The sequence below is a fragment of the Diospyros lotus genome, chromosome 7 (assembly GCF_014633365.1).
Source record: "Diospyros lotus cultivar Yz01 chromosome 7, ASM1463336v1, whole genome shotgun sequence".
NCBI lineage: Eukaryota > Viridiplantae > Streptophyta > Magnoliopsida > Ericales > Ebenaceae > Diospyros > Diospyros lotus.
The window spans coordinates 30289283-30300659 of NC_068344.1; the positions used below are offsets into that span (position 1 = coordinate 30289283).

General features: G+C 28.9%; 1 protein-coding gene across 1 annotated transcript; it reads right to left on the reverse strand.

The window, feature by feature from the left end:
• Positions 1 to 4629: 4629 nt before the first annotated feature.
• Positions 4630 to 5200, reverse strand: LOC127806719 (uncharacterized). Its single transcript, XM_052344184.1, has 2 exons — positions 4920 to 5200; positions 4630 to 4830 (listed from the first exon to the last, which is right to left on the reverse strand). Exons 1-2 carry the CDS (start codon positions 5156 to 5158, stop codon positions 4698 to 4700), a joined length of 372 nt encoding a protein of 123 aa, XP_052200144.1. The 5' UTR covers positions 5159 to 5200; the 3' UTR covers positions 4630 to 4697.
• Positions 5201 to 11377: the final 6177 nt, after the last annotated feature.

An 11377-nucleotide genomic window follows, 5' to 3' on the forward strand; every position in this document is an offset into this window, starting at 1 on the left:
GCCGATTGTAAGGCCAGCAATTTCAGGCCCCTCATCTCCCTCCCTATTTCTACAAATTTTCCATACCAAATAAATTACCATTATTTTAATAATATTTTTTAATCGTGACGGATTTGAACTCTCTATCCAACGACACCCATATATTTCATTGAGGTTTGGAGGTCAGGTCATAGATTTAAGTTAATTAAAAAATAAACTCTTTACTAAGTAAAGATTAAGATTCTGTATAATTGATATAAGAGAGAGTTTCGGGTACTGAATTTACATTTTTTTTTTTTCCCGTTGAACTCTAGTTAGTGTTCAATTTTGTTTTTATGATTTATAATTATTTAGTGAATTAGATTAAGATTTTGTTAAGATATGTATTAATTATTATGTGAGAATTTTATGTGGGGCTATGAGCAGCTTTGTTGTTGACTCTTACCCAAAAAGAGTGAGAGTGTCTTGGATAGTTATTCAACGGGCCAGGTTAGGCCACGTTGTTCCCTTCTCATCCTACATTTCTGCTTCATGCTCTGGCGTTCTTCACTATAATTATTGTTTACCAATTATCATGCAGTTTTCAGTGATTAATATATATTAGACAATTATTTGGCTATTTAAGGTGGCCCAGAGGTGACGTGACGCTGCCCCGGGCCTCTAAATTGCATTCCAATTTTTTTGTTTGTAATGATTACACCGACTCCCTTATTGAGCTATTGTTACACCTTCACTTCATCCTTTTAGATATGGGCCCTTAATTATGATTATAATATTGTTATTTGTTGCTAAGAGGTTCGTGTGGCAGTAAATCATCGGTTCAGTGATAAAGTAGAAGCCCTTAATCTTAAGTCACAAGCTAATTAATTCTTGTCATGTACAGAGTTCTTTTTATATTTTTCTTTTAACTCATTATTAGATCCATTGAATTTGTATTTGTTGTAGTTTTATAATTTGTACTTTAATAATTCAATTGGTTATGTTCTCTATTAATGAGTCGAGTTGATGAATTCATATACCCAATAATTGGAAAAAAAAAAAATTTAAGTGAACCCAGCAATCATATATGAGTTTGAATTGGGTGTAGGATCCACACATGCAAGACCATAAGCACTCCCAGATGGTTACATATTTTAATCATATATTCGAGGGAGGGAAGGGGGGGAAGAGAAGGGGGCATGGCATCAACCGACGTGCCGTCCACACGACCAAGTCTGGGAACTAATTCAAAAGGGGGTGATCAAAAGGTCCTTTTGTTGTTGTCTAGTGAACATCGCCGGGTCTATCTTTGTATTTCGTGTTTGTAGCATTGTGTTAAAAACGGACGTAAAAAGGGACGTTTGGTTTGGTCGCAGCGAGCACCAAATTAATGAAATCAAGTGCGTTGATTAACTTGTGTTTAATTATGAATGGACAAAACCTCATTTTTGGTAATCCACTTTGTGGCAAAACTCACTTGATTGCAGCGTCTGTCTAAAAATAAATCAAGATCATTGGATGGAGATGAATTTGGGTTTGAACTTCGTACCTAATGATGGGGAGAGTATTCATTGTATTAGAAAACAAAATTTAAAGTGAAAGTGTTTGTGATTGTTTATGATTCTTTCTGGCTTTAATTTTAGTGTTTGTGACTGTGTAAGATTCATTTGATTTGAATAGAATTGACACAATTGAAATACACTTACGTAAAGTAACCCTGAAATTAATGCAATGATTTTTTTAGCAACTCTTTTTTTTTTTAAATATTGTTGAATCTTAGAAACCCTAATCCCAGCAATTAAAGGGATAACGATTCACAATATAGTGTACGAAAAAAAATATCTCTTATACTCTTAAAAGTAACATAACATAAAATTTAAAAATATGTTTGGGGTAGAAGTGTGCAAACAGTCAATTCAGTCACTAAATTAACCAAAATTTAATATCCAAAAAAATAAACCGTTATACAAAACTAAACGAAACTGACTCAGCAAACCCTAAAACCAAACTAATCAAAAAAACCAAACAAAATTCTTAAAAATTGAACCAACCGAATAAATTGAACAAACCCAAAAAAAATTGAAAGATAATCGAACAAACTGAACTAATTTTCAACCTTACTATTGTTGCCGACCACCCAGTCAATCGATGATTCCAATTGTTGCAATTGGTCATGGGATTCCCCCAACTGCGATGGTTCATATATCTAAAAATAAGTTTGATCCAACGATTGATTTTTTATAAATCTAAAAATTAATTTTATTGTCAAACGACTCAAAACTCGTTTCTGGAGAAATATCGTTGGACACCGTCCATAGTGGATTCTGACGATCGAAATTGATCACAAATTAGCTTTGGCTTAGCGACCCACAGACCCAAAAATCAAAAATATTTAACGGTCAAATTTTAGTAGATCTATGTTTTAATTAATGTAGAATACCTACCCACAAGAATGTTGCCAAAAAACTTATCGAATGGGCCAAATCCCATATGCTGTAAATCGCTAAAGGAAACAAAGGCGGCGTCTAAGGCAATGGTGGCTGCCAAGATAGTGTCGGTGGGCTAGCATGGTAGTGCAAATCATGCAATGGAGCCAATGACTTGTGGTGGGAGGAAACACTCGAAATGAGAGAGAGAGAGATGTTGGTAGCAATGATTGACAAGAGCAAGGTTGGATGTCGTTGGCGTCGGAGGTTGAAAAGAAAGTTCAACATCGACATTGGAGAGAGCGATGGAATCAATCGGAGACGGCGATGAAAGACTAAAGGGAAGGGTCAAGCCAAGAGGAGTGCAGAAGAACCAAAGCATCAATTTAGTTATTCTGACATTATGTCTGTTTTTCTTTTTTTATACTGGGTCAAAAACGACGTTGTTTTATAACTTCTATAGATTCGGTTATTCCAACCTAAAAATCAGACCGAAACTAAAAAATCAAAATTTAAAAAAAAAAAACGAACCGAACCAAACCAAACTGAATTTTCACAGAAAAATTTTGATCAATTTAGTTCGATTATTTTAGTTAGATTAAAATTTTTCACATCCCTATTTGGGAAGGTGAAAAATAATGAAATTAAAAAATATATATTTTTATTTTAAAAAGTGAATTAATGATAGAATAAAAAAGATTAGATGGACCTCTTTTCCATCAAGTGCGTGATTAACTTGTGTTTATGAATGGATAATACCTCATTTTTGGTAGTCCATGTTATGGCAAAACTCACTTGATTCCAACGTCTGTCCAAAAAATTTTATTGTGGTAAGCGCATTTAATCAAGATGATTGGATCGAGTTGAATTTGCGTTTGTACTCGCTAGTTATAAATTCGTATCTAATGATAACATTGTATTAGAAAAAAAATTTAGGGTAAAGTGTTATAATTCAATTCAGAGGTCAAATTAATTATTATATTTTAAAAATGATCAAATAAATCACAGTATTTTTAAATTTAGAATCAAATTGACTATTATATTTTTAAAATGACTAAATTGTGATTGTTTATGATTCTTTCAATTTGGATTTGTGTTTAATTTTAGTGTTGGTGACTGTGTGACATTCATTTGTTTAGAATAAAGTTGACCCAATTGAAAAACATTTGATAGTATAAAAACCTTATGAAAAATGTTACATTTAAATGTGTTTTTGATAACATAGAAAGTACATAAAAAAAAATGTCACATTTAAGGAATTGAATTTCATCTTTGGTGTTTGACACACTATATTTTTCATAAAATTAAATTCCATGGTACAACCATTAAAGCATGTTTTTACCTCTTTTCTATAGAAAATTCTATTTAGGGGAGATGATTTTTGATTTTCATGCAAATTGAAAAATGTTTTCCTTTTTTACTATATATTAATTATCAAACACACCTTTAAGGTATTGAATTTCATCATTATTGTTTGACACACTATATTTTTTATGAAATTGAATTTTATGATACAACCATTAAAGTACGTTTTAACCTATTTTCTATGAAAAATTTCATCTAGGGGGTTGGTTTTTATTTTCCATGTAAGTTGAAAAAAAAATTTAACTAAATACTATCAAATGAGGTTATGGATGATATTTACCATAATATATGGGTAAACTAACTCTTGATCCAAAAATACAATGATTTATTTAGCAACTCTTTTTTTTTTTAAATATTGTTGAATCTTAGAAACCCTATTAATCCCAACAACTAAAGGGATAATGATTCACAATATAGTGCTTGAAAAACAAAAAAAATGTCTCTTATACTCTTAAAAGGGACTCACAATATAACATAAAATTTTAAAATGTGTTTGGCGAAGTCAATTAATAATAGGATAAAAAAGATTAGATGGACCTTTTTCCATCCAATCTTCTTCAAATGGGAATTTTTTTTTTAAACCAGAGAAAGTAGAATAAAAATAAACTCATTTATTCATTTTCTTTATTTTCATCCTACCCATTCATAATACATTTTATTTTATTATTAATATATCCCAGTCTTAAAACTTTCCTCCACAAAGGATTAGAACCCACCCTATCCCCCAACACTAACAACAACATTATTGTGGATGACTGATCGTTTTTCCAACTTTTCACTGAGAAATGCCTAAACGAAGATGGTGGGTCCTGACATGGTACTAACAAACAATTTTCTTGGCCATCTAATTAATTTCTAAGGAAAAAGAAGGCACATAAAGAAAGAAAAATAATCATAATTGCTGTTTAAATTAATGGCATATATAGCTGTGAGATATGAATGGAGATTTCAAGCCTCGTTTTGCTTGGAAAAAGAAAAGATGAGGAAGATGCACAAAGGAACCACAAAGAATGCTCCAAGCTTCAGCAAGTCCTCAGTCTCCCTTGAGATCACTCCAATCCTTGACCAGTCTCCACTGTAACTGCATGCGCGCAGAAAGAGACGATAATTATAAACTGCTATATGTATATACCATTACTATAAATCAGTGCGAGTAGTGAGTATGATTACCCGGCATCGACGAATCCCAACCCAAGCACTGCGACTGCAGTCTGAGAAAGAATCTTGCGTGAAGAAACTTTCATTAATGGAAAACCGGGTTGCTGTTTACTTTCCCCGGAATTCTCGGCCAGATCTCTCTTTTGCGCGGCCACAAGTGCAGTGGCTCTAAGTTTTCTGGCATTTTTCTTAGCAACCAAACAAGAAAAGACGTAGCTGGAGATGACACTGCTCCTTTCTGTGACCAGCATTTCCTTAGTCCTCCCAGATCCTCCGTACCTGCGTTAAGTTGGGTGGCTATCGTTGCGCTATCATAAACTGAAAAGCCCGGGGCAAACTCGTCATTTACGCTGCGTACCAATTTTTTCCCATTTAATGGGGCATCCAGCGAACTCAGTCAATTTAAGATGTCTAATGGTGTGGGTGTAAGTAAACTGAGAACAAAATTTGATCAAATAACTTTTTTTATAAAAAACAAAATTATGTTTGTAAATGTATGTATATATGTATACTTATGTGAGTATATTTACGAATGCATATATGTCTCTGAATAATTTGATGAATGTTTCCCTGCTATTGCATTTCTTGAAAAAAAAAAAAAATTATGGATGTATGAACATATGCATGTTTGTGAGTAATTTGATCAAATAACTTTTTTTAATAGTTTTGTATATTAAAAATTATATTTATAAAAAAATAATATATTTTTTATTTATGCGTCTCCTTCGCAATTTTCGTTTCTTACTTTTACTTTATCATTTCTTTATTTTCATTTCGTATTATATTTGTCTATCGCTTTTGTTTTTATTTTCGTGCAATTTTTCTTTTTTTATTATACCCTATTACTGACGTCCTCAGTCACCTCGTCCTGAAGCTATAGTGACGAGATAAATTAAGAATATACCTCACTGACAAATTTGAACTAATGATCAGAGACCGAAAAGCACCCAATTGGAACAGCCTTTGGCAGTGGGGATGTGCCCTGGGGTTACATAATTAGAGGTTGATTGTTAGGCTTATCCCTATTTTCATGAGATAAGTTATAATTGATATTTAAATTAATTTAATAAAAAATTAATATTACTTTCAGAATACAGGTTAAATGGTTGGATCATGATAAGTGAAATTCATACTAATAGGTCGTAAATTTAATTCATCGCCCTGCACAATAAGATAAAATCTCTATTTATAATTTACTTATCTGTCGAAATCGATGATACGAACGACGGGAGACTGCGTAAAGATGATAATCCCAAAAGTTAATATTTAACGATATAAACTTGAGTAGCCCTTTTTAATTGAGAATTTGAGATAAAATAATGAATAGACATATTTTTTTATTTAAATCAAATAAGAATAAATATTTGTTATCTGATAAAGGTGTCAAACGGGCCAGAAGTCCAAAGGTTAACTCAGCTTGTCCACTTTCTAGTCCAGCCCAGCAAGACCCGTTTGCCCATTACTATAGCAAACGGGTCGTGCTGGGCTGATCCAAGGAGACATTATTGTGCTAAGACGTATGTGATTTGTAGATAGGCTTGACACGGCATGGCCCATAACTTTGGCATGACCAATTTGGCCAATTTGAAGAAAGACTTTTTAAAAAAATATAAAAATAAAAAAAACTTTAATAAATTAAAAATCTTTACACTAATTTAATTTATGAAATTAATATTATATTTAATATTTATTTATTTAATCATTACTCATTAGAGCATCGCGCATTACTCCGATTAGTAATATTATAATTAATTATAATAAATTCAATCTAAACTTTGTCAATTATGGATCCAATTTAAAAATTTAAAAACATTACGTGAGTTTAAGTTTACGAGTTTAAATTATAATTTTATTAATATTTAGATAATTTTACATTATAAAATTTATATATTTAATTAAGAGAAGTTTAAGTAAAAAATAGCTCAAACACAATATTTTTTAACTTCTTTAAATTCAAGCTCATCATTAGTCAACTTGTTATCATTTACTTAATAAATAAATAATATATTTCTATATGCATTAAATTGTATTTTTGGGTGAAGAAGAACAACAAAAAAATAATTCTTGTATACATACATACATATATATATAATATATCTCTCAATCTTTTTTCAATTCTTTCATTTCTTTCTTCAATACACCATTCAATTATAGGGATTCCCTGCAAGAACTCCCTTCAATTATCGGGTAATTTACTCTTACATTTTTTTATATCTTCTTTTGACTCTCAAGTCTAAAACCCTTAATTATTTAATTAATATAATTTTTGTAACAAAATATTCATTCACTACCATATTTAGTCTTCACTAATCCCGAATTACCCATGAAAATATTTATGTAATCTAAATATACCTTCCATAGATGTCTCTCTGAGTAGCATTTCATGTGCAAATCTCCAACATCATTAGCCTCCATTTCACTCCCTTGTATTTTTTTGATGATTGAAGTGTCACATAGTGGAGGTGGATGCACTATTCACTAAATTTCACTTAATAAAAAATGCAACTCTCAAAATCACAAGACTAATCAATGTTTGATAGCCTCTTACCCTAGCCAAATGAGCAATCACCACCTCCCCAACCCTAGCTACCAATTGAGGAGCCATCCACCTTAAAGTGCAAGCCTAAGTACAGGAGAACCAATAATGTTTATAGCGTATTTGATATTATTAATATAATTGACAAATGCCAAAGAATATTATGCAAATTTTGTAAAAAAATAAAAATAAAAATATGCATCTCAATTGGGAGACCAAACACTTGCTCAAACATGCTAAGAAATACAATGGTGGTAATTTCAATGCATCATAATGACAACTATAACCCGATAAATATATAATCTCTCAAAACAATTGTCAACTTGATAGATCTAATTTAACAAATTTGATAATTAAAATAAAATGTTTGTTTTTATTTAGAGAGAATAAAATGTTCAAATGGTATGGTTCACATATACTACAACCTGCAATTAGAGAGTTTTGAAGAAATAATAACAAAATTAATGATTGAGATTGTATCTAGAATATCAAGAAAAGTTAAGAAATACAATTCAATGAATTTAGTAGAAATGTATCGTTGATGTTTAACATTTGATATGACGTTGTGACAACATCCCACTATATATGCGTCACATTCCATTAGATTGATGAAGAACGAATAATGGAAAAATAAATAATTAGATTTCATTTATTAGTAGAATAATATAAAGGTAGTCTAATTGTAAATAAAATTAAATAAACTAGTTATAATTCTAATATTGAGGATAAGACAATAACAATCTCGTTTGACAATGCTAGCAATAATGATTTTGTCTTTAAACATCTAAAACACAATATTCCATTAATCTTAAGTGAAACAATATTTTAAAATAGACATGCATCTTAAACTTGTGTGTGCAAATAATCTACATGAATACAATGAATTATTAATTAAAATAAGGGGTGTTTTATCCTTAATACATAGTGGAGATACTTGTACAAGGGAGTGTAAATAATTAATTATTGAATTTTGTCTATCATGTAGACATATAGATGCTCAAAATGAGGTGGAATTCCACATTTTTGTTGTTCTAAAGAATAATACTTTATAGACAACAGTTCAAACTATTTTAAAATAGACAACCTTAAATGTGTGACAAATATAAGATGGTGATTATGTACAAGTTAATATTATTATGCGTATATTAGAAACATTTTATAGTATAACAAAAATATTTTTTAGCTTCGAATATCCAACAACACATATTTTTATTTTTAAAATATTTTCAAATTTCAATTGTTTTACTAAATATGGGGCATCAAAGGTGCATGACCAATTTATAACCCAAATGAAAATAAAATGTCGAAAATATTAGATCGATATCCATGGTAGCTATATTATATCTCACATAGAAATGGGAAGGAGTAAAGTTTTTTTTTTGAAGTTTTATGAAATGACTATAGAGTTAAACACACAAGAACAAAAAAAAATATTTAAAATTTAATTTTTGATATGTATAACTTATAAGATTTTTATTTTTGATAATAAACCATCAAATAAAAGTTCTCCTTCACAAGTGAAGTTTAAAGGATTATTAAAATGAGCATGATCTAAATACTTTAAATCTAAAAAATTAAATGACATATCATAGAAATCGAACGGATTTAATGAATTTAAATTATATTTAAATAGGATAATTTATTTTTCATAAAAAAGTAATAATTTTGATATTTAATTATGGTGGCATTAAAACCAACACACATATCTAGTGTTGACATTAAAACCAACATTCATGCCCTGACCTTGAGATCTACCAATCTCTGTATTGTCATTAGAGTCAATTTTTTTGTAAGAAACAATATGAACCTAAAGAGGTTAAGATTGTCACATTTAATCTTATAAATATACATATATTTTAAAGACTAGTTGGATGTCGAATTTAACCACAAAGAAATATAAGTGATAGATGAATCTAAAGAGTATAATGGTGTTGGAAGATAAACAAAAAAAAAAATAGTCTATCTTCCATTTTAGGAGGGAGATTAGACACAGTCCAATTATCAATTTAAAATTATTTGATGTATTTTAATAAATAATTATTTATTTTTATTTTTATTTATTATTCTCTCGTCAAATTATACTAACCCAAGCACTACAACTTCTCGAGGTCAACCTTGATAACAATTCTTTGTAGGTATTTTTAGCAGGAGGTTGAACACTACTCAATGATCAAATTATTTTTTTTATAAGATTTAATAATTTATTATTCCTTTACACCTAATTATATATATATTTATATATATTAAACTATACTAATTTAAATATCAAAGTGCCATTGGGGGTAATCCCAAGACAACTTTTTGTAGGTACTTTTAGTATTAAGAGATGATAGACATCTGATCGGTTTATTTTTTTATGTGATTTAATAACTTATTTTTTTCATGCCTAAATTATATATATATTTATTTATTTAAACATAAAATAACTTAAGTATAGAATCATTAAGGGCAACCTCAAAGGTATTTTTTTGTAGGTACTTTAGCATTAAAAGGGGATTTGACACAACGGTAGTGATTGATTTGATTTTTTGTATGTAATTTATTAATTCATTGTTCCTTCATACCTAATTATATATATTTTTATGATCATAACTCTTGAGGGCAACTCTAAGAGTAGCTTTTTATAGACACTACAAGATACAAGATGTTAGAGAGGTTAAACCATACAAAATTAAAAAATTAGATAATTTACTATGAGTAAAATTAATAAATAAAATAAATAAAAATATTTTTGAGATTGCAATTTAAATTTCAAGACCAAAAAAATTTGAACTACTAAAATGGTTGAAGATTTATTTAAATTTTTGTAAACAAATAAAAATATCTTTAAATTTGTTTTATTTATAATTAATTAAAATACTTGTAAAATATTTTCTAAAAATATATTTTTTTAAATCAATATAGGTCAACTCATTTAGCCCAAACGCTAGACTTTTGAGATCTTGTGTGGCATGATTTTGGTCTATAATTCTATCTAACACAATCTTTTTATTATGGAAATAAAAATCGTGTCAGGTCTCATTTTTTATATATAGATTGAGTTGGCAAGATCTATTTTGAGATGTGGTTAAACTTGACTTGGCCCATAAAAACAAAAAAAATTGAACTACTAAAATGGTTGAAGATTTATTTAAATTTTTGTAAACAAATAAAAATATTTTTATTTATAATTAATTAAAATACTTGTAAAATATTTTCTAAAAATATATATTTTTTAAATCAATATGGGTCAACTCATTTAGCCCAAACTCTAGGCTTTTAAGATCTTGGTTGGCACGATTTTGGTCTATAATTCTACGTAACACAAATTTTTTATTATGAAATTAAAAATCGTGTCAAATTTATAATAAGATATATTTTAAAATGTGGTTAAGCTTGACTTGGTCCATGAAAACAAAAGATTAGAGGGGAATGGGCTAGTTTAGGCCAATTTGCCTGTTTTGCGCCTCTAATTATGACCAAAAATAGAAGATTAAATTTATTATTGATAGATATAAATATAGACAAAAATATTAAGGATACATATTCTGCCATTCTTAAATTATTAGCCAATAACTGGGGTAACCATGCAAGTGATGATTCCACGTGTGGGAGAATAAGTATATAATATACGTATATATCTTCATTTTCTTTTTTTGTTAAGCAATAAGCATATATATTTAGTTTCCTAAAAAAAAATAGTTATGAGAATATTTGAATTTTAAGTAAATTATACTGTTGGTATTTTAATTTGTATAATAAAATAATTATTGTAGTTTAATTTTATCTTTATAATTATTAAATTTTAACTTTATTTTTTAAATTTAATATATATTAATATAAACTTAAAATTTAGGTCCTTGGGACATCTACTAAATTTTATGAATTATATTATGGATTATATAATGTAATTAAAATGTATAAAATATCTCTCATCTAAGGTAATGAAGTAAGG